Source organism: Tachysurus fulvidraco, chromosome 22, assembly GCF_022655615.1.
Source record: "Tachysurus fulvidraco isolate hzauxx_2018 chromosome 22, HZAU_PFXX_2.0, whole genome shotgun sequence".
NCBI classification, from domain to species: Eukaryota; Metazoa; Chordata; class Actinopteri; order Siluriformes; family Bagridae; genus Tachysurus; species Tachysurus fulvidraco.
This window is the reverse complement of record NC_062539.1, coordinates 14,392,506-14,417,066: the sequence shown is the minus strand read 5'-3', so window position 1 is coordinate 14,417,066 and position 24,561 is coordinate 14,392,506. Positions and strand designations below refer to the sequence as shown.

At 38.9% G+C, this 24,561-nt stretch overlaps 2 protein-coding genes across 3 annotated transcripts in view; one reads left to right on the top strand and one right to left on the bottom strand.

The window, feature by feature from the left end:
• Positions 1-360: 360 nt before the first annotated feature.
• On the bottom strand, positions 361-2,931 carry c22h7orf25 (chromosome 22 C7orf25 homolog). Its single transcript, XM_027142614.2, has 2 exons — positions 2,777-2,931; positions 361-2,105 (listed from the first exon to the last, which is right to left on the bottom strand). Exon 2 carries the CDS (start codon positions 2,087-2,089, stop codon positions 812-814), a length of 1,278 nt encoding a protein of 425 aa, XP_026998415.1. The 5' UTR covers positions 2,090-2,105; positions 2,777-2,931; the 3' UTR covers positions 361-811.
• Positions 2,932-6,037: 3,106 nt separating this feature from the next.
• fbxl7 (F-box and leucine-rich repeat protein 7) overlaps positions 6,038-24,561 on the top strand; it is a 38,467-nt gene continuing 19,943 nt past the window's right edge. The window contains exons 1-2 of one of the 2 annotated variants that reach the window (XM_027142673.2): positions 6,054-6,591; positions 11,021-11,110. In XM_027142673.2, the coding sequence (XP_026998474.1) occupies positions 6,555-6,591; positions 11,021-11,110 (127 nt within the window). In that variant the 5' untranslated portion in view covers positions 6,054-6,554. Of the gene's footprint in view, positions 6,592-11,020; positions 11,111-24,561 lie in introns of both variants that reach the window. The other variant, XM_047806289.1, reaches the window with a different exon arrangement.

Sequence of the window (24,561 nt, the reverse complement as noted above, 5' to 3'; positions counted from 1 at the left end):
CACGTGAATCGATTCCAAGACAAGGGAATCAGAATCGGAGTCGGCTCCAACAATGCCAGGATACAGTCAGTGACGTCACATGGTCTTGGCGTTCACAAGTTCTGCAGAAGTACAGTGATGCACCCTCTAGGACGAACCAGGGCTGGAAAACGTTCTCCACAATTCTCATAATCATATTTATCTCTTTGTGTTTAAAGACATTACACAATACCTGAACCTTCCCACGAGTATTTCAGTGTACAAATATTCCCAATATACTAGCATGATAAACAATAGGTAGTGAGATGACTGTTGGTTTGTGACAAACTTCCATACTTGCTCTTCATGAATATTTACTTAATTGAAAAACAAAGGCCAAGACATTTTTATGGCTGTTTATTTTTGAAATTAGTGCAAAAAAAAAATTGTGATTTCTATGATGCATATCTATGCATACAGATTGCAAAACAAACAACTTTTCATTTTTTTTCTCAGTCAGAAACGGAGTGTATGATAACTGTGGTTCTATGTTTGACGATACATTTCCAACAAAGCAGTGTCATTTGGTTTGTTTCAGGCTTTGCAGGCTGAGATCGAGGCACTGAATTCAGAAAAAAAAATCATGCTGCAAGAGATAAAAAAAAATAATAATAAATGCAGCACAGATGCTGTCTGTATTAGCAGCCCAGCTGTGTAACTTGTGCACAGCTGAATGAAAACTGAAAATGAAAATGCCTTTTGCAAGTGTTTGGAATAAATCAGGCATTGTTTAAAGTGCTATTGTAGCCCCACAGATTTTATGTTAGGATTTCGCTCTGCACTTTCAGGTCCATCATATGGGCGTGGCTCTCCATTCTTTGCCTTCAGTCAGTGCTCGAGGTTGATGGATAAACACGCTGTAGCGCATGCCTTGGTTAGCAGCAGCACGCACAAACCCACTGTTTGCGGTCATAGTGACAGCACGGAGAGTATCACCAGTCCCAAAAATCATAAGTGACCTATGGTTGACCTTGGAGCTAACTACCAGACGCTGTGTGCGCTCCGAGGGCTGATCGGGGACTACAGTGACTCTGGTGAGGAGCTTCTCGGCTCGTTCTCTTTCGCCAGGGCCACCGAGTGTGTCGAGGATGGTGCGAAAGTCCTGCACAGCCGACTGGCATGCGAAAAGCTCTTTCCCCTCCATGAAGGCGTTGAGCTTGGGAAGCACCTGCTCCTGACGCTCCTGAGCGGCCTGCTCGGTCAGTACATACTCCCTGAAGGTGAAGTGGCAGTTCCCGTGACTCAGAGAAGACACGTATGTGATGAGCGTGGTGATGTCGAGGTTTACTCGTGGACACTCTGCTACCTTGACATCGGTGGGGAACGCCAGGCTCGCCACAATAGTGTCTCGGTCCACACGGGTATGCATGAGTTGCAATTCTTCATCATCCTCTTCATTGTCATCCTCAACGTCCTGCTCGTCCTGGGTGAAGTCGCTGTCCTCTTCATCCTCATCGTCGTCCTCATATGATTCAACCACCGTGTTCACGGCAACAATGTCACCTTTAACAGAGATGCCCATCTCTTTGAGTCTGTCGGCCATCGGACTAGAGACACCATTATAGAAGGCAAAGATGATGTGTGGGTTGCTGTACTGAATGAGCTGCTGGCGACTGGCCTCCAGGTAATCTTCTGCTTGCCTGATCACACTTTTGTCACCGTACTGCCCTCGGCCCTGCCATATATTGTGTAACGCCTCTGCTTTGCGGCCGATGGCCTTTATCCACGTGTGGCCTTGGTTCGCCACCACATCCACAACCAGCGTCTGCTTCCGCCCATCTAGACCTTCATAAGCAAACACGTGCAAAACGCTGATGACATTCTCTAGGCTCTCAGCCGACTCGACGACGGCTTTCAGGTGAGTCAGGTTGGTGCTCTGCAGGTGAGACTCTTTAATGGCGACATGCCCGGCTTTCACCTTCTGCAAGAATTTGAGCTCTGCACGGAGTTTGCTGCACAGTTTGGCGCGTCCCTCTACTTCCTGGTCCTGGCGGCTGCACAGTAGATCAACTCGCTTCAGCAGGTCCTCGGCTGTTTCGATGCATTCCTGGAGCAATGGGCTGGTGGCCATTGCTGTGACTTTACTCCTAAAGCAAGGAGAGTAAACAAAACAAAAAATACTGTAGATTACCCCCACGTAGCTTTTTGTGAACTGATTGATTATGTTTTTTTTATTTGAAAACTTTAAACGAAAATACTCTAGCAATGATTTTATATAACAACCTATGTTGTGTTTTTTTTTTTTTATAAGACTAAGAGGTCAATTTTGTTGATAAACTGGTGAAGTGGCCCGTCTGTTTATGGCTGCTATAACATCATTTGTACGTTCCAAAACATTTAATGTTTAATAAAACACTTTGAGGAATAAAACACTTCATGGTGAGCTTTAAATAGTTTAAAAACACGTCAATAACAACAGAGTGCTTCCTCATCTATACACAATCCATCCCTGCTCCTCATTTTAATCCTCCTATAACAGCACGACTTACTTATTATCATGTTAAATATTCCACTGTACCCTTAACTCTAATCAGTATTTGTATTTAAACAGATTAAGGAACTACAAAACACGTCATTACACAAACAGGCTAACAAATAAATAAGTAGTAAGGCGTCAATTAGCCACGTGAGCAAACTACCTAAAGAAAACTACCTACTGCTAACTGAAATAAATCCCAGTCATAATGACAGACATTAGACGATTAGAGTTCGAAGGGAATAATCAATATAATAATTTGTCTCCACATGAAGCACTTACAGAGAGCAAATTTGTCTCCGCTCTGTAGCTATTAGCAAGTCAACTTCTTCTTACGTCGAAGCAATTTCTTCTTCGTCATCGGTAGAACGGTGCTTATCTGGCTATTTAGCTGCCCCCTGTGTTTGGGAAAGGACATTACAACACAACAGAACAGAATTCTAAAACATTCAGAACAGAATTTTAAATAAAAGCAATCAAAAGTGAATCGGGGCAAAAAAATATAAAAGACAAAACAGACTATACAAGACAAGACAAAACTGACTATACAAGACAAGACAAAACTGACTATACAAGACAAGACAAAACCGACTATACAACACAAGACAAAACAGACTATACAAGACTATACAAGACAAAACAGACTATACAAGACAAGACAAAACAGACTATACAAGACAAGACAAAACCGATTATACAAGACAAGACAAAACCGACTATACAAGACAAAACAGACTATACAGGACAAGACAAAACCGACTGTACAAGACAAGACAAAACTGACTATACATGACAAGACAAAACCGACTATAAAAGACAAAACAGACTATACAAAACGAAACAGACTATACAAGACAAGACAAAACCGACCATACAAGACAAAACAGACTATACGAGACAAGACAAAACTGACTATACAAGACAAAACCAACTATACAAGGCAAGACAAAACAGACTATGCAAGACAAGACAAAACAGACTATACAAGAAAAGACAAAACAGACTATACAAGACAAAACAGACTATACAAGACAAAACAGACTATACAGGACAAGTCAAAACTGACTATACAAGACAAAACCAACTATACAAGACAAGACAAAACTGGCACCAAGGTTGTGGAATGAACTTCCCCTGGCTATCACTGGCTATTTTCAAGAGGCGGTTGAAGACCTACTTATTCAGGAAACACTTCAACTAGCACTTCTTTCCTTATCTTTTGCATTAAAAAAAATACAACCTTTGACACCTTTTCATTGTAACTTTGAACAAATGTTTTAAACTCGTGGTATCTTAAATATGTAACCTAGTGAGCCAGCATTAATGTATTCAATGTTAGAGATTTAGGCATTTATGTACGTCGCTCTGGATAAGGGCGTCTGCCAAATGTTGTACATGTAAATGTAAGACTATACAAGACAAGACAAAACCGACTATACAAGACAAAACCGACTATACAAGACAAAACAGAATATACAGGACAAGACAAAACCGACTATCTAAGACAAGACAAAACCGACTATACAAGACAAAACAGACTATACAAGACGAAACAGACTATACAAGACAAAACAGACTATACAAGACAAGACAAAACCGACTATACAAGACAAGACAAAACCGACTATACAAGACAAAACCAACTATACAGGACAAGACAAAACCGACAAGACAAGACAAAACCGACTATACAAGACAAGACAAAACCGACTATACAAGTCAATACAGACGATGAGATACAATATAGACAGTATGAGTATTAAATATGAATACAGAATATATGACTGATCAGTTATGTACATAAAGTGTGAGAAGTGCATGGTAGTGCAAATAACAGTATTGTACAATATTATGCTTTTTGTACAATATCACAGCAGCAATAGTGTGTGTAACCTATACGGATGATGTGATGACTGACAGTTCTGATAATGCAGTACTTATAGATATGAAGCAGGGAATATAATTATGAGTTGTTAATCAGGGTGATTGTCTGGGGAAAGAAACTGTTCCTGTGTCTGGCAGTTTTGGTAAACAAAGTTTTTTAGCACCTGCTACTTGTACATCCACATGATCTATTTTGATATATTGTTATATATACAGTATAATTGTTTTTTTTATTCTTTACTTTTAAATGATTTATTTCTTATTTAATGATTATTTAAGAAAATTTAATGAAACAGCGTGACAAGAAACTTCACAATGAACCTAGAATAACAATAATGCAGTCCGTATTATCTATGCTAATATAAAAAAAATATTGTATATTATTTCTATATTAATGTAATGCAAACTCAAGCCAAGTATTCCAACTGTTTATCTGTGTTATTTTTGGTTATTTTTTCCTCCATTATTTCTTTCATTTTTCCGATTAATCTCGAAACACTTTGTTTTTTTTTTTATCATCTGCTGAAGCTCTGAGAAAACTGAGTTGTTTTGTAGTCTCCATCAAAAAATACAGTAGAACTGTTAAGAGAGATGTGATTATTCAGTAAAACATCAAAATCCCATATTTTATTAATTTATTATTTTTAAAAAAGTCATCACCTACAACAACAAAATGTGCATGTGTAAAAGGAGGCGGTGGATGATGGTCTTGTTGGCTCTCTCACTGACCTGGAGACTGGTTTTTATTTGGCTGTGCTGCTATGAGTCCAACATGCCAGCAGAGGGCCTAATTGAAAACATTCTCTAATTTACTCACACACACACACACACACACACACACACACACACACACACACACACACACACACACACACACACACACACACACACACACACACACACACACACACACACACACACACACACACACACACACACAAACACCGTTTTCCTGATCATTTCTACTCAGATTTGACATTTTATTTGGGTAGATAATAAATTTCTGTGACCCATATTTCCACATCTCAAAGCAAAAGTGTACTAACCGGGGTCTTCTGAACTTTTAATGTGTATCTTTTACCTATAAAGGTGCATGTAATGTTTAACCTTAAATGGATCACTCTGATACCTCTATAATGTGTAGCTCTATAATGTGCAACTCTATAATGTGTATCTTTGACCAGGAAAGGTGAATGTAACGTGAACACATGGATCACTCTGGTAAATGGATAAATCTCTGGTAAAGCTCTATAATGTGTAGCTCTACAATGTGTAGCTCTATAATGTGCAGCTCTATACTGTGTACCTATATACTGTAATGTGTAGCTTTGTAATGTGTAGTTCTATAATGTGCAGCTCTATAATGTGTAGCTTGGTAATGTATAGCTCTACAATGTGTAGCTCTATGTGCAGCTCTATAATGTGTAACCCTACAATGTGCAGCTTTATAATGTGCAGCTCTACAATGTGTATCTCTGTAAGGTGTATCTCTACAATGTGCAGCATTATAATTTGTCTATAATGTATATTTTAAAGTTTACATGTAAAATATACACCAAAATGTACCACCTTTTAAGGGTACCACAGATAAAGGTACAGTTCAATATTCTTTTTGTCAAAGATTGTTCGACTATATGTCCCAGACTTACACCAGCGCCATTTATGCTCGAGTCTAAGTACGTTATTAAAGCTAAAATAACAAATATGGCGGATAAGAGCGGTACATATTCAATTGAGGGCGAATGCGCGTTCCCTTTCGTGCACGCGCCTCAGTTTAGACAGGAGCGAGTGCGCGCTCCCGGATCAACAAGTATCTTCCATCTACAGTTCTTCTTTCTTTCTTTCTCTCTCGTGTTTTTTTTTTTGCACGCGCGTATTCGATCGTTACGATGTTACGGAATTCATTCCAATATGAATAGCAAGCGAGGTTAGGTGTTAAACTGGATAGTTTTAGGTATAAAAGCGCAACAAAGCAAAAGAAACGCCGAGTTTGGAGGACCGTTATGTCCCGTTAGGAGATTTATTAACGCGCCAGCCGAAGAAAACTCTGGAGTTTGGAGTTTATTTCTTCTTCACGGAATTTCCTTTTATCTCTATTCTTCTTTTTCATTTTTTTTTCTTTTTGGTCCATCTTGTGGTGTGCATGGGCTGTCGGTAAGCTCGTGCGCTCCGCGGGATGGGAGCGAGCCAGGGAAAGCAGAGCGGGAGTGAAGGTGAGTGGCGTCGGTAGAGGCGGCAGCGCGAGCGCCTCGGCGCCGGTGGTGTTCCGTTCTTTACTTTTTTCTTCTTATTCTTCTCTTTTTTTTAATCAGAGGCGCGCGCCGCGGCCATGCACGGGTCAGCCTCCTATTATTCCTTCTTAGTCTCTCGCGCGTGCGTTCTGCATTGAGGTTTTAACGCGACGTGTCCTGTCCTTAACGCATGCATCATCACGCTTTGCATGTGATCTGAAGCGAAATGCATGCTCAAACGCATCACGAATTGCGTTTTCTCCACATCTCTAACCAACAACGCCAGAAAGCAAAACTTGTGCAATCTTCATGGTTCCCTAAAGAAGTGGATTCACTATAAAAACGCTCGTGCATCAAAATTCTGAAAACATGAGCACAGTAACAATAGTTCACATCAAGGTCAACCAAAAAAAAATGGTGCTAAACTGTATACTTTGTTGTTCATGGCATCAAGATTACATCTTTGGTACCTTTCATGTGCATCTTCTACATGCAATGGTGCATGAAGTTATCTTCAAAGATAAGAACCCTTAACTGAATGGTTCTCCAATTGGTGTCATTTGTATTTTTTTTTATTTGATTTGAGTTCACATAGTTTTTAAAGTGGAGAGCATTGATGCCTCACAGCCCCAGGTCTACTTTGACCTCAGGTTGATGTCTGATCTTCTACCTGTGTTCATTCAGGTTCTTTAGTTACTGGGATCCCATATTTCCTGGATGGAGGTTTTAATGCTCTAGGAGTCACTGAACTTGTAGCCTGTGGAGCAGGTACAGAGGAATGAACTAAAGTCAGCTAGTACATATTTTTTGTTTCAGCTCTTAACATGAAGAGAGATGAGTGATGAATAAATCTGTTGCTTGCAATGTAATCCCGAACAGAAGACGTGCTTTGTTTTAAACCGTACTGAAGATGCTTGAAAATCTGTAACCTCAGACTAACACCATCACAAAGCTCCATAATATTTCATACTTCAGCATTTAGTTTCTGATATGTGCAAATGTCCCCATTTCTTGCTAAATTAAAGGACAGACCTCACAGCGCTGGGTAAGCAGGACTGACTCACTTGTTTACATGCTTGACTCAAAACTCAGGCCCTTTTCCCACAGGAACCCACTTTTCCAAATGCACTGGTATAGAGTCAGAATATGAGGGTAAAATCCAGTTTTTTCACAGACACACACACACACACCCTCATACACACGCACACACTCTCTCTCTCACACACCCACCCACACACACAGAAAAGACACATGTCGTGTGCAATTTATATATAAATGACTGAAATATAACACCATAAATAATTCCTGTCAGAGTTACTGTGCACATGATTAATGATCCTAATGATTAACGAAAAAACATTTATAATTATTTATACCTTTTGCTTTATTTAGAATTGTTTTTACTTAATTTAAGTGTAGAGGAATTTCTAGGACTGAAAAATCAGTGTTTTCAAGCTTTTCTCATGGAACCAAGGAATAGAAAGAAATATTACATGAAACGAAAACAAACACATTGATTTCATTGAATGTAACTGGAAAAAAAAATTAAATCATTAAATTATTTTAGAGTTAAATCCTTATTTTGGACAGATTTCGAAAGATTTTTTGCAGGTCCCACATCCTAAAGATCCAGAAAGAAACACACATCCTAAAGATTTTTGTAATGGGTCAAAAAATACCCTGAACTCGTTGCTACCTGCAAACTTACAGGATGCAACAACATTGCCCAGTTTTTAGAAGAAAAAAATTGGTGTAGAAAGTATTTTTCCTACGTTTCCACACACACCAGATCAGATTGTAAACCAGAAGGATGCCCTGAAGATAGTTCTGATTAAATGCAGTGCTTGGATTTATTTCTACGCTGCTTCGTTTCTATGTCAAAAACGTTATTAACCAACCTTTTATTTTGTAAAACTATCACTTTGGTTTAAAACAAACTGGAACACCTAGAATTTTTAAAGCCTCCTGAAGAGGAACAACCTTAAAACCCTGTAAGGAATCCTGTAGAGCACTGATTTACCTGGAAACAGGTGCGTTAAAATTTCAAATTAAGGAAATCCAGGCCCTCCATTACTAGGTGAAGTGTAACTCTGATCTGTGCTCATGTTTAGTTCAGTAAGCACAGCCAGGATCTGACTCATTAAACACTAACGTACTGATGACTGGCATTTTGGCTGAGCTGGTGTTCGGACCGTTTCATAATCATCAGTGCCGGTGCCAGAGACCTCTCGTCCGCTGAATGAGATGTTGGCCGAGTCAGAGACTTGTGGTGTGCCCGAGCACGCCATAATTCTTGGGAAGTTTCAAGGGTTGGCTTGCCTTTAAAACTGGCACTCCAATAAATTTCCAGCGAGATGGTAGCATGGCTCTGGAATTTTCTCTATTCTCATCTATCTTTCCATAATTTGCGTTGCTCGAGCAGATGTGCTGCAGTTTTAAGATTTAAACATGTCAGGATGGGTGGGTTTTCATTTTATTCATCTGGCAGATTTTATCCTGAGCAATTTGGAATTGAGGATAAGATCCAAGGGTCCAGCTCAATTCATAACCTTAAAGGAGAAGTCCGCCACGAAACACATTGGTGCTAATTGGTCTAGTAGCTATAATTATTTTAGAAAGAATTTTGTGGTTGCTGTCTAATGTCGACTGATAATCAGGGATAGATGTAATGGAGACGTCGGTGCGAATACTGTATTAAAAGTCCCAGGATTCATGCAGCACACCTGAGATTCAAAGAGTGTGTCTAGCGTAAAGGTTTTGGAAGCAGATCTGATTGAGCAGAGTACACAGATGAGGAGAGAGAGAGCGGGAAAGATGACAGGACTAAAGCGCTGCTGCATCACTGTCGTTAAGGAGAGATGAAGCGTAGAGAAGGGCATTGTGAGTAATGAAGGATGTCGTTAACATGTCGAGTCGAGTCAACGTGTCAATGTCGTTAACATGTCGTTAGTCGAGTCAAAATAAACATAAAACTTCAGGTCGTTACAAAATCATTGAGATCTTCGGTAGATTTTCTACTTTCCAGATCATTTGATTAATCTTATTCTTTTATTCAAAGACAAAATTAGGTCACAGGTTCAATCTCAGTCCTGCTATTTAAACCCACAACCGTCCGGTCATTTGTTCGGAACTTTATCCGCATAGCATGGATTTTTCCCCAGCCGATCAGTCCTCTCTGTTGCAGCTTCCTTTTAGAAACGGCAGCTGCATCCGAAGCGCGTTGGCCTTCCGTAATCCGTTAAGAGGAAAGCGAGCCCTCCAGCTGATTTCCCTGATGACAGGTGGAGACTGAAGCAATTCACCTCTCTGACCATACGGACGACTCGCTTCTCTTTTCTTCTGCTAATGTGCCACGCTGAAGAGAGAACAAAGTTTCGTGAGCTATGAAAGGAATATTCTGGAGACAAGAAAAGTGCTTTGAAAGTTTTTTTCACCCCAAAAGTACTAACAGCTTAGTTCTGGTACTGAAACGCTTCGCACTATTGATCAGAAAAGCTTTGCATGAAAAATAAAGTACGAATAATAAGACCTTCGCTATATTTCTAATAATGTCATCTGTTATGTTGTTTTCTTAACCTTTTGGTGCCGTGACCCAAATCTGTACATGACCATGAACTCTGCTTGTATCTCAAGAATGGGAATGAACTCTATCCGGAATCCATCATCACAATGATTTTAGACAATTAATCTCACTTCCATTTACTTGAAGCCCTCATTCTTCTCAGACAATAGACAATAAACAACAGCACAGTGATACAACCAGACGTTTTATTAAAGGAGCTGTGTTGAAACTCTGCTCTATGCTATACACCACCTCCTCAAATTGATATCAGTGCAAAACTATTTACTTGAAAAACAAGCTGGTTTACACAGAACAGCGCACCAGAGCGGCCTTGTATGGGAAAATTAAACGCTCGACTTGTGTTTGCACTTGTAGGAAATGTTGTAAACACTTCTTGATCTGCGTGCAGCTCGAGAACGCCAGTTAATCATCAGTAACACCGAACGCCATACAAACACCGGCGAAACTTTAGAGGTTTTGTTTCACAGCCGGGAAACTTTACGCAGCGTGTCAATCGAGGATGATGAATCAGTTCCTGCTCACGTGGCACTTCCAGAGTTTTCAGTCAGTCTGAGTCAGACTTTAAGAGTTTAGTAAAAAGATATGGATTATTATCTAAGTTTTTGAAAATGTACACAGAACGGTTATTACCAAATGTCATTGAGGGAAGTGATAACATTCTAGGCTACTGTTTGTCCAAACCACAACCTCTCTCTCTCTCTCTCTCTCTCTCTCTCTCTCTCTCTCTCTCTCTCTCTCTCTTTCTTTGTCTCATTTATTATGATGACTTAACACGTGCAGAGCCATTTTCCGAGCTTGCCGTGCCCTCACGTGTTCCTCTGATTGCAGGGAAGGGCAGTTCCAGCATTTCCTCCGACCTGAGTTCAAGTACGGATCAGACGTCGACCAAAGCTCAGAAGAATGTGGCTACCAGTGAAGGTAGGGCATCTGGTCCTCATTAGCTGTCACTGGGCTGCTTTTCCTTCTCCTACTCAACTCACCCACCCCTCCTTTTTTGCCTTATTGACTATTTTTGGAAGAAAAAAAAAACAAGCCCTTTTTCCAAGCTGCTTTGTGATGAGAACAAAGTGAGCGGTGGTCAGAAAGTTTTTTAGGGTCTCAGTGGATAGGTTAATGTTTGCTGTTGTGATTTCTGTGAATCTCCTTATCACAAAAATGGCTTGAGTTTATAGAATTCTAGGATCAAATCCAATCAGTATGGTAGACACATTATTGCCACACTCAATTTGTCATCATTAGAGACTTTTATTTTGCCCTCTCTTAGACAGTATGTGGACATGACGCTGGGAGGCTAAAGATTGAGAGAGAGAGAGAGAGAGAGAGAGAGAGAGAGAGAGAGAGGAGAGTGGTGTGTGTGTGAGGACTGTGGAAGGTTTGTTCTCCAGGGAGGCCCAGCTCCAAGCCAGCCTGCGGTGTGTTTATGTGTGTGTGGTTGCAGGCCCGTCCTAGTCTCTCCGCAGTAATGGCAGACTAGCTCTACAGCCACGAAGACGCGCCGACCCGTCCCTGCGCTTTCTTGCGTCAGCGAGAAGGAAGAGATCTTGCGTCCTGTGGCATTGTGTGATCTGGATACGCTGGGATGTTACCATAACACAATCATCATGCGTCAGTCAACAAAGTTCAATGAATTCAAGTGAATCAGCTAAAATGGAGCATGACTGAAAATAATCACTGTTTCAAGGTATCATTCAATAAAAACAACACATACCCTCAACTGGTAGTATGTTACAGCACGGAAAACATCAACGTGATATTAAAATTGAAAGATTTATTTGATATTTGTTAAAGTTTAGTACAAACAACCCTCTGCATAGGTTTCAATATATAACAAACTTCTACAATTTTCATACACATCATATTATGTAAGTAATTCTGTAAGAGGATCATTTAGCTCGGGATAAATCTCAGGGATGGGCGGAGCTTCAGGACGACCATTGGGATACAAATCGCTCTCTTTTATAAGCACTTACTGTATGATTTAAGGTCAAAGTTGACCCTCAGTAGGTCATATGGTCCTTCGTTATTGAAACACCAATAACCTGGGTTTGACTTCCTTTCCTTTAATGTAATGGATATATGTAAATATGAGCATAAATAGATCTCCCCACTAGAAGGGACTAGAAGGACGAAAGAGCTTGGTTACGAGGAAGAGTAGCACGACTACGACGAGGCAAAAAATTCGTGAAACTGTGCCGCTGTAACAGCGCTACTTAATGACTCACTACATTACACAATCAACTGTCCCAATAAGTAATGATTAGCTCAGCTAGTAATCCTAGTTATGCTAAGCTTTCAAGATTCAAGGTCATAGGTTTCATGTACAGCTCATGTCTCAGTCCAAGTACACACACACACACACACACACACACACACTCACACACACACACACACACACACACAGCACTTACCTATTCCAAGTTCATGGACCTGGTGGGATTCACAACCTGCCAGAGGGGCAAATACTTCAACTCCGCTGCCTCATGAAACACACGTATAAAGCATCTGTTTCTCCTCATGTGACTTGACCGGATTGTAGCTCGACAGCGTGCTGCTCGTGCATCTGTGTGAAGAAACACAAAGAGAATTAAAATTCGAGTGACGATAGGGCTGCACGATTTAGGGAAAATGTCATATTGCGATTATTGAGGTCAATATTACGATTGCGATATGCGATTGCAATATAATAAACAAATGGTATAATGAGTCAACTTGCTTGGTTCTCAAGGAAAATTTACACACAGATTACTGATAATGCTGAAATTTGTATTTCTAAACTCAAACTAACAACAACAACAAACAAATGCAAAGCTTTTCAAATTAAAATATAAAATAACACATTAATGCTGATTAATGAAAAGCCTAAGATCAAAACTGTAGGTGTACAGTGTATATATAAGCAAATTACCAACTTAATGCAAGTTATACATGGTATTGCACACACCATTATAGATAATATTTGGAGCAATATTACATGTAATTATTAAACTTGATTCCCTTACATATACATTTGCTTTTAAGCCTAATTATTAATTTTGATTATGATGTGATTGTGACAGGGGAAGAGGTTTCAGGTTGGGGGTAAAGAGTTTTTTCTGTCACCACTTTTGAATAAGAAACAATATCAAGGCTGTAAAACTTGTCAAAACTCCGCGAATCACAAAAGTATCAGTGAGAAGTTGAGAACACTCGTTTAAACAGTGCATACACTCGCACTTGACTGCACATCACATTTTTTACTTTATTGATACTGCTTTTAATCGTAATGCAAAGACCGGTCATCGGGACATAAGCTGTCATGTACAATAAAAGCGCCTGCGCAGCGACAGGAAATATCATTTAACACAAAAAGCCGCCTAGACGGTGGACTTGCACTCAGGATTAATTAATGGATTGTCATGGACACACAGGGTTCTAACCGTAGAGACGGAGCGCACTATTTTCTTTAGCGGAAGCAATACAATTGTTTAGCAGTTTTGTGTTGCAGCCACAGGCGTATGAGTGCTGTAACAAGCAACAGCGCGAAGCCGCGAACTCGTTCTGAATATTTTAAAGGCGTAACAGCTGATGAAAAGACCATCATGGAGAGACAATTGTAGACGAAAATGAAGAGAGACTTTATCTTAGTTTTTATTTTATACAAAACATTTTTGTCTCGTCTTCTTTCGTCAACAATAATGCATGTTAATTTAGTCTTAGTCAGCGTTTTTGGACAGCGGTGCAGTCTTGTCATCGTCTCATCTTAGTCATGAAAAAAAGGTTGTTGACAAACATATTTCGTCTCGTCTCGTCTGACGAAATTAACACTACATATAACAGAGGTTGCATTTTTTTTGGCCACCAGTTCAGTGTCCGTCTGCTCGGCATCCATCTTCACCCGTTCTGTGCTGCACACCGGAAAAAGTCACGACATGACCATACGCGCCACACGTGCCACTGCCTAAACCGAAACTCACTGGTCTTTTTTTTTTATTAGCGGATAGCGGTGTAGTGTATGAAATTGGCAAACAGCTTTCAGAGAGAATGGGTTGTCATGTCCACACATGCATTTATTTATTATTTATTTATTTCATAAAATCGCAGCATTTTGCGTCATATAATCGCACAGGCTTGATATCGCGAATGCGATCGCGAAATGATTAATCGTGCAGCATAAAATGACGAGCAGACAAGCGGCTGAAATCCAGCCCACTCAGAAAACCGATCCGGATTCTCAATCATTTTTTATTGATTTTTTTAATTGATTTTTTTATTTATTTTACAAGATTAGGTTGTAACGTCAGATCTTTTATTGTTTTTCAAGATGCATTTGCAGATATTCCTAGTTAATGGTGTTGAATGTTGAAAGGTGTTGAAAAACCAGGCCACATATCTGCTATAGGAAGGGATAACATGCATGAATATTGGTGAAATATGAAATATTGAGTGACTTCACAAGTTCACACGATTTATTCTTTTTGTACAATTGTTAATGAATGTCTACAAGAATATTTACGACTATGCTATAGTAGCTTAATAAATACAGTTTATTTCTCTTTTTTCATTCTTCTGACATTAAATTCTTAGTGAAGTGCCTTGAGACGTACAGCGTTATTTGATGTGTGATGTAATTTTCACTGAAAACAGGAAATCAAGGCTGGGGATTTTGAGTGGCCCCTCCCCCTTTTTAAATAATTAATAGTTTTTCGTTTACCTTGCAACCTAGGATAAGCCGTACTTGTACTATGGACACGAGTCTGATGTCTAACAGCTAACAACTCTCTCGCTCAATGATGGTTACTACAGCAAGGTGAATTGATGACTTTGGAGGCGGGACACTTCAGAGTCTAGACAGCATTTAATTGGACAAACAATTTACAGAGATGTTGAAATGCAGAACGATGTCATCAAAATAGCTGATTCAAATTGGTGGTACAGAACGGATGTACATTTTGAATGCATAGATCTACTAAATGTGAATTTTTTTATTGGTTTAGAGCCAAATAGATAGATTATAGATGACCCTAACCCTTTAACTGACCTACTAACTACAGTTAAAGTTACATTTATGTTTAAAAAAACCTTAAACTGTACTGAAAAATGTAAAGCAAGATTTACCATGAACAGGCATTACATGTATGGTAGAGTTTTATATCTTGTAAATAAAAAATAATTTTGGGAGAAAAAATTATTGAATATAAAGAAATAAAATGAAGAAATTCTTAATATATTGCTGATTGAGAGACGAAACAAGGGATTGTATGGAGTGGATAATATATGTTGTAGGTGACCAGAAATGCCTGTTCATCACACCTTGCTTCTCATTCAAAGAGCAAAGAGATTTGTAGATACTTTTCTAAAACCTGGCAACCCGTGCTTACAGAAATCCCTCCAGGAGACGGGAATTTATACCCGACAGCCAGCCGTGTTTGGCTATTACAACACGTTCGTGCTGGTCAGTACCAATCTGTTTCTGCTCCACTCTACTCCTGCCTTCAATCAAGAAAAACTCCCGTCCAATCCCTCAGTCTCTGCAGAGAGAAATGTTGCTTTTTAAGCACCAACACTGCTACCCAAACAGCTCTGGTGCCAATGAGTGTAAAATGAGAAACACTTGTTCATGCTCTCAATCGCCTGGAAGAAACCTTTTCCTGTTCAGACAGATGACATCTGATATCTTGACGAGTTGTAAATAAAATGGATGAAGCTTAGTGCAATGAGGAAAACAAACAACATGGAAAATGTGGAGCTTATGTGTGCGACGACAGACTGAGGAAACCTTCTGTTTATTAATACAAAGAGAGAGAAAGAGAGAGGGGTAAAAGTGCATCTGCTGCTGCTGAAAAATCCAGAGTGCTTGTTCGATTTGGGGATGACTCATCTGGTGTTACTCAGTAAGAATCCCGCTACTGTGGGGAGACATTTTTGGTTATACAATACATAAGGAATAATTAACATGAGACATGTCGTTATAAGTAAATAATCCTCGACAGGACAGGTTAGTGTGAACAAGCAGAGGTACTGTTACCTCACGTCTTCTTTAAAACGCATTCATTTTGGTTTGGAGTATTGTATAACGTTGTGGAATGTTCCTGTTTTCACGTACTTTACAGCAGCTGTAAAAACGTCCTTCCCTCAATTCACCACCCTCTTTTTTTCTTTTGTTTTTTCCATAGATGACAAAAAAAAAAAAGAACCAGGTTATGGAAGACTGGTTACAAACAGCTGACTTATAGAACGCATCATATTGAGTTCCTGTGCATGTTGTTGCTATAGAAACGGTACCATATTTAGAACAAAATTAATCAACACCTTTCTTCTGGCCAATCAGATTACAGATACCAGCAGCATCATGGTGTAATACAGTTTAACAAACCGGAAGAAGACAAATAGCAAGACAAGGGTTTGTTCTGCTGACATAACTGCGTCATTACTGTGCCACAAGTTCCCACTTTCATTTTTTTTGGTAAATTATTATGTAGCTCAAGCAACAAGTGTGAATGAAACGTGAAACCAGCAGACAGTTGTGCCTCTGAGAGCGTGGGACAGTTTAGCTTTAAGCGTTTGAAGATAGCATTGTTCTAAGTTTGAGACCTTTCCCACCATTTCCTTAGAGATAACTTTCTGAGGATGTTGTGAAAGTGATTCTGATGCATTGGGAGAGTTTTACACCCCACACGAGCCCCTGGCATACAGAACAGAGACTTTTGAAATGTTAAATTTATAAAAACAAAAAACAAAACAAGATCAACAACAACAACAAAAAAAAAACAGACTTTAGCAGTGTGGTTGAACCGCAAGAAATGTATTAATTATTTATTAATGACTTAATTTCATATTTTAATCATTATTTTTTATTTATTTGTTTGGTCGTTTTTTTTAGATTTGTTTTCAGTAAACTAAATAAACTAATTACTTGGAGTTTTATTTATTTTTTTTTAAATTTAGTGCTACTATTTTGATGGCACTTTGTTTATCATGTGTCTGAGAAATGTCCTGAAGTGTCATGAGGATGTTTTTTTTGTCCTAGGGTTGAAATCCAGATCCAGATGATTTGGCTACTAGCATTTTCTTTCCTGTTGGTGTGTTTGTGTGGTCTGTTTTTTTTTTCCACATTTCACACAGTGTACAGTATCTCCATTAAAGGAACAGTTTCAACCCTATAAATCGCTAATATACTAGCGAGAGAGTTACAAATGATCATAGCAGCCTACTTAATATTAAAAGTATCCATGTTAGAGAAGAATAATCAGCAGATACACAGCATTCGGTGTGTGTGTTTTGAGACATGGCAGGTTCTTGTTTGTCTGTGTTGTGTGTTTATTCGCTCTTATTTGCCTATTCTCTGCCAGGCTCCTTTCAAGAGCGCATTGAAACGTAATACCAGAGCTGTGTGATTTTATCAGATGCGGTTAGCTCAGTGCTGGAAGCAATCATTACCTCCGTACTAGCTACATCTTTAAGCAATATGTAACTGTAAAAGGACACTCTTAAACAACGAGCCTGGCTCCTCACAGACCGTTTGTTTCCGAATCTTGATAAACGAGATAGTTAAGTGGTAGAGACGCCAAAAAAAGGACCGTCTCTTTTAGCGTTAGCAGATAAAGCTTATGGTGCTGCTTAGCAATCTGAACGTATTTTTGTATGCTAACGCAATGACACTCTTTGTTTGTATCTGTTTCGAGTTCAGAATATCTGCATTTGATCTTAAACTGGAAGAAGTGGGCGTGGCTTCCTCGATCTCAGCTACATCGCTCCAGTTCATAATCAGCCTCATTTTTACAGTTATTATTTTTGTTCCTTATTGCTTGAGTTATTTCTGAACAATTTCTTTCGGTTCTTTCTCCCAGAATATAAACAAACTTTGACACAAACATTTACGCAAGTTTGTGTTAATTTGAGTGACAACACTAACATGTTTCCTCACAGGATAACCAAACTTTCTGACAACATTTAGTGTAACTCCTATGCATATTTGGGCTATATTTGGAACACATTCTGTATAATGTTGCTTTGATTGACAGGATACAGAAAGAGTATGCCACACCCCACAGAGAGCATGGTCAATTTTACCATCTTTTGACTGCTTGTTACAGACGGCTGTGATAAATCTATTTATTTTCTTACACATGCTATTACATACACAGTACCACTGAGAATATAGTAACCAATTACAGGTTACACTTCATTTTGAAAAAAACTCCCAGTTTAACACTTTTCTGCTCTATACTTGTAACGTAAGACTAATCGTTATACTTGTTTAGACGTTTTTATAACCCGAGAAGCTGGATTTTAGCTTAGCTGAAAATTTTTATTAGTCGGATAATTTCGATCTGTTGTGAATTAAGGAAAATTTTCAGGTTGGGGTAGGAAGTTAGGGTAGGAAGTTATTTATTAATGATATATGCATCTACTCAGTGGTAAACGTGATCAAACTGGATTGAAGTCCTTGGGCTCTGTGCGAAGATTCTGGGCCTCTCAGTCAGCTCGTGGTGATTGAACTGGTGTGCATGCGTCAGGCGAGTGGAATTCACTCTCCCTATCCGAACAGATTTAAAGGGAACACAAGCCTCCTCCCAACCAGAGAAGCACTCATTACAGGCCTTTATTAGATTTGAGAAGAGTTCAGAATGGATTGGAGCACAAGCGCAGATACAGGTTAAGTTTGTATGCATTTCCAGCTGTGGGTTGGTTACATGTTTCTCAAAAAGTGGTCAGATCTAGAGTTGTGTTGTGTTGTGATGTGTTGTGTTTTTCTCTGAGCTTCCTAATGGAAATCTGAGCTCCATGTCTGAAGCTTGCTGGAGAGGGGGAGTCAGGGTTGAACTGCAGTTCACTCAAACACACATACTGTAGTTGCATGCCACAAGACACAGCAAGGGGTTTCAGACACACACACACACACACACACACACACACACACACACACACACACACACACACACACACACACACACACATGCTTTGTAGTTTTCACAAGTATCTGTGCATATTATTCCATTGTTTTTAATTCAAGGACATGTTAATGCAAAGCAAAAAATATATGCCATATGTTAAACATGATGAGAACTTTTCCACCTTGATATCTTGCTCAATGTCTTTGCTTTCTTCCTCATGTCAGGTTTAACGCTACAGATTTATGGACAAAGCCTTTCATTTGCCTCTTTGGAGGTCGTTTTACCCAAACATCCTATAGTGTTATTGGAAGTTAGATGAGGATTTTAAAAGGCTTTTTCCAAACCCCTTTTTCCATTAAAAGAGCAAAATTATTATTTGCCACACTGCAAGGATGATTCTGTTTATATGAAGAACTAGCCAGCTCCATGGAGCATAATCTCATTTTTGTGTGCTTTGGAGGTTACGCAATTCATGGTGTAATAGTTTTTGGAATAAGTCATGAACTTCCTGAAGAGGGGCACAGACCAAAATAAAGCAATATGTTTCCTTTATGCATTCTTTTAAGGTTTATTGCTTTACTAGATTTATTACATAGAAGATTATTCTGCAATAAATGCACACTTTGTTTTCTTTTTTTAGCTTTTATGAGTTCTGTACATAAACAAAGATGTAGTTACAAATTAGTTTAGGTGATAAAAGTAAAAAAAAGGGTTAAAGGAAAAAAAATACATTGGATTTATGTAAACCTGAGAGCAAAAGCATCACTGACGAAAGCTTCAAGAAATGAAGAAAAAAGAAAAACATGAAATTTAGGCATCTCTATGTGGCGTTGCGTAAGAATAGCAGTCCTTCAGATGTTCCTTATTTTGGAAGAATTTTAATCCGGGATTGCATGGATCCTTCTCATTGAGAAAATTTTGTCTGTCAAGTATAACGTAAGTTTATCTACATCATAACCTAAATTTTCCCCCCTTAGACTCCAGCACACTTTACAGCAAGTAGCCATTTTAAGTGCTGCTGATGTAACTTCCAAAAAATTTATCTTTACAGACCCCCCCACCCACCCTTTTTAACTCTCAACCAATCAGATTGCGAGTTGTGGTTCAAGCAAGAAAAACAAACTTGGAGGTCTAAGTGCCGATTGTTGTTTCTGAGTGAATTTAAGAAAGGTTGAAAAATACAACTTCTGACATTGTAGTGTAACAAGGCTATACTTGAGGTGCTAACTGGTATGTGACGTGACGTCCCTTATTAACTGTGGCATCATGCAGTCAAGCTGCACAAACGCCATCTCAGTAAGAGTTACCAATCTTTCTTTCATCTGCACATGAAATCCAGAGAACAAATTGAGACAGTTAATTAGATACTGATTTTTCTGAAAGGTATAGTCCCTAATGAACCCTGTGGCAACATGAAAAAAACAGTTGCTGTTCAAGCATTATGTAAATTATGGCTGGTACAATGCTGTTTTATTTCCCCTTTTAAGCAGTCACAAACTACTGCAGGGGTGAGAAGGTCCTGAACACCACTATCACATTATGATGGTCATGGTTTCCAAACCGATTCCCTGCCTCCTCTCCAGATGACCTGTGAACCCGATTAAACCCAAATGATGAACTTCAATGTCCACCTTCTTTTCTCAGTTCTTAATTCTCTCTGTATAAAAGATTTAGCTTCATTTTCTTCTGAAGATGGAAAACCTGGCCTAATCTCAGGCAGACTCTGAGCATGCCGGCTCTACTTCAATATTCTGCGGGTTCTGAAAAGGCCGAACTGGTTTTATATTATCTGGCCTCTGGAAAGTCAGGTCTGGGCAAATTTTTTTTGGCTCCACGTGCCATTTGTTTTGGAAAAGAATCACGGGTAAAGAGGTATGCAGCGCAATTCGATAGGCTTTGTGAGGTTCTGCCCAGAACACTGGCTCAACAGCATGTGCTGAATGGAACTCATATGTGTTCTGTTTGAAAACTCTGCATCGTGAACTCATCCGTGTCATGTTCAGAAAAAAGTTAGAGTCAGACGTCTGATCTCAAGACCTCGGCTTTGTAAGTTTTCAGAAAACAAGCGCTGAGACAGAGAGTAGCTTAAAACTGTAGTTAGGACGGTTGGCTCTACCAAAACCTAGTGAGATTCATGCGTGTAGCTGGATGGTCTCTGTGCACCGTCAAAGTCCAGGATTCATGACGCAGGTCCATGCAAACTGTACTGGATTGACCTGAGCAGGATCTGAAAATGATCCCCAAGCATGAAACCTAGCTGTACTCAAATTCCTGCTGATGTTTTCTTTTTATTTTTCTGTCTCCTGGGTCTTGTTTTCCAAGAGGTACAGTGTTTTATCAATTACAGCTGAGCCTTATGGTTTCTTGATAGAAGTATGACAGCTATTGCTCATACGAGGAGATTTCCTTTGCACGGCTATTCAGTCCGTTTTCCACGGGTGTTGAAAGCCGTCCAACTGCAGAAGGAAACCACCATATTTTCAAAGGGAAACATTCACGTGTTCAAGTGTTGGTGTTCCAGCAACTTCTAACTATCGGCTTGCTTATCCAAACACTTTGGACTCTCTCCAGTGGTGTGGTTCCAGGTAAAAGCGGTCCTGCTTTAGCGCAACATGCTAACAAGTTGTTGATGCTTCCTGAAGGAAACAGGTGGAAGGAAGAGACCAATAAATAGCTACTGCAGGGGTGAGAAGGTCCTGAACACCAACAGAGCGAATCACCTGTTAAAATTAATGCTCTCTCAAGATAGATTGATGAGATTCACCAATGTTAAGTGTGCAGCATTGACAGCACACTAGTGGCCAGTTTCAGCACAATGAGCAGCGACAATAAAAAAAATAAAAAAATTATAAACTATAAAAATAATAAAAAAATACTATAATGCATTTTGAAATTTCTTTCAAACAATATGCAGACTCTTGCTTGTTTTGCTAGTTAACAGAATGAAGTCAGGTTTGAAAAGGAAACAGCAAAATATCTTGAGAAATTTGCTTTGAATAATGTACAGTATAAAAATACAGAGGTAAACAAGGATTAACAGAAAATTCTATTAAATTTTATTTATAGAAAATAGACATTGTCTCAAAGCGGCTTTACAGAACATATCATTTTAATGTAAATCTATTTGCATTTATCCCTATTAATCCCTAATGATCAAGCCTGAGGTGATTGTGGCAAGGAAAAACTCCCTTAGATGGTATGAGGAAAAACCTTGAGGGGAACCAGACGCAAAAAAGATATTAACCAAAATCTATAGCCAAAGATGACATATTTACCTCACCTTCATGCTAGCTTTGTTGGGAGATTAGCAAAGAAAAACTGCACATCTCACCAGAGAAAAAATGGTATTCTGAAATGTGAACTAATTAAAGTGAACTGAAGAAACATCGGATCAAACGTGCCTCGGGATTGGTCCGAGGAATCATTCAAGCCAATTTTTGTTATTTGTCACTTGTCTCTTGGTGCTATGTTGCACACATTCATAGAGACAAAAAGGAAGTCTCTTGTGGATTTGTTGCGTGCTAGTGTGAAAGTAGAGCTGAACAAAGTAGAGTTTTACATACAGTAATATGGAACTTAAGAAGTCCAAAGCTACATACTGTCTGAATTGTTGGTGTATTAGTGCAAGCCAACTTTGTTTCCATAATGATGTTTCAAACGAGAAAGATGCCCAGAGAATTATAATGAAATGCCCAATTTTAATTTTTTTTATAAACAATAATTCTATAAAAAAGATGCATCGATACAGCAAGAATCTCAAAGCCAGATTTAGCGAGAAAGCAACATTTGCTTTCTGTGTGAAACTCGGGAAGCATGATACAATGAGTACATTATAAAGTACATATTATTCCTGGAACATTTAGGTTCAAGACAGTGGAATTTTGGAACACAGCAATTTATAGATATATATTTTCTTATTTGTTTGTCATTTTTATTGAGCTATTTAGTGTGGTTTCTCTGGCACTTTGTCTGCTCTATTCAGAATGGAGAGATATTTTCCTTCTGAGAACGAGAGCTGAAGTCTGTCATTGTGCATTGTGCTGTGGAAAAATACTTTCTGTGCACTTTTACATCATGTGAGCGAGTGTGAGAATCTAAATCCTGAAAAATAATTCAACACTGTGACTCATTCAGTCCTATTTAAAAAAAAATGTATTGGATGAATATTAAATCACTGAACTGCTGACACACCTAATATACTGTGACGCATTGTAAAAAAAAAATTGAGAATCCATATTATATAACCGCTTAAGGAAAAAGAGGCCCAGTTAGGTCACATCAGACTGGGTGTTGGACCTAGTGGGGACAGAAAAATGGCTTCCCAGCATGCACTTCTTCTGGAATGACCTGGACATGCGCCATCCGTCCATTCAGCCTAAACCTGGGCTCTTGAGAGTTTTTATAAGACCTGTAAAGACTCTGAGACTCAGGAGGTTTTGAGGTTGGAAAATGTATTAGCTGTGTGGTCAGGATTCGGTCCTTGGTGTGGTTGGAGATTGACTTTTCCGTAATTTATTGACCCATTGATTTAGCATTTTATACTACAAAAGTGGACACTACAAGCAGTGAATTGACTTTTAATGGGAAATTGTTTTGTTTGGAATACTGCTCCATTAAGATTGCATTTATGAAACTTGTTTTGCCATATACCACTGTTCCATCTCATGTTTTATGAAATAAGCCAAAAAACGTTTGCAATAGATCGATGTAGAATTGTTCCTATTGGTGAAGTTTTAGCGGCTCGTCATTTTGGTTTGTCGGTAGCCTTTGATTACAGAATTTTTCTGATTAAGACTCCCATAAACATCTTCTCAAGGCTTATAAGATATTGTGCGACAATCAATTTTATATCTAGAAGAAAAGCTGTAAGATGCTAATTTGACATTGCTACCTAAGAATGCTATTTTTTTAATTAAAAAAAATCTCAAAACTAGCAAAGTTGTTGGTTATGTTAGTTCTCTGAAAACAACACATAATACTGAAACATTTATATAATATCTAACACCTATTTTGGGTATCAAAATCTGACAACAAAAAAAGAAGATTGCCAGTACAAGTAGACAAATAGATAGCTAATGTTGTTATGGTAACAAGCTTACACACAAATTTCTAATCTGCTTTCGAGAGTGAACTTTTTAATTCAGCCTGTTGTGTTTTAGTTGTGAAATTCCATATTTGCTTTAATATATGGGTCGTTCTCCTCTTCCACTATGATAAACATCCTAGTTTTAAAGCATTTCCTGAGACTTTCACAATCTTCTCTTCAGTTCAGAATTCATACAGCTGCTGTCATCTCTACTCACTTCATCAATACAGACGAACAATCCAATTTCACTGGCAGCGGCACATGTACATGTTCTGCAGACGTGGTGGTTTGCTTTGGATGCTGAGCGGTTCTTTCTTTTCCGTCCATACTTTCCTCTTTCCATCACTCTGGTAATGGTTAATCTTAATCTCAGCTGTCTGTAAGACTTTGTTCAAGACAGGGCCAGATTT

Bases quoted from the DNA above. Each gene is read 5' to 3' on its own strand.
- c22h7orf25 (XM_027142614.2), bottom strand. From the start codon at position 2,089: ATGGCCACCAGCCCATTGCTCCAGGAATGCATCGAAACAGCCGAGGAC.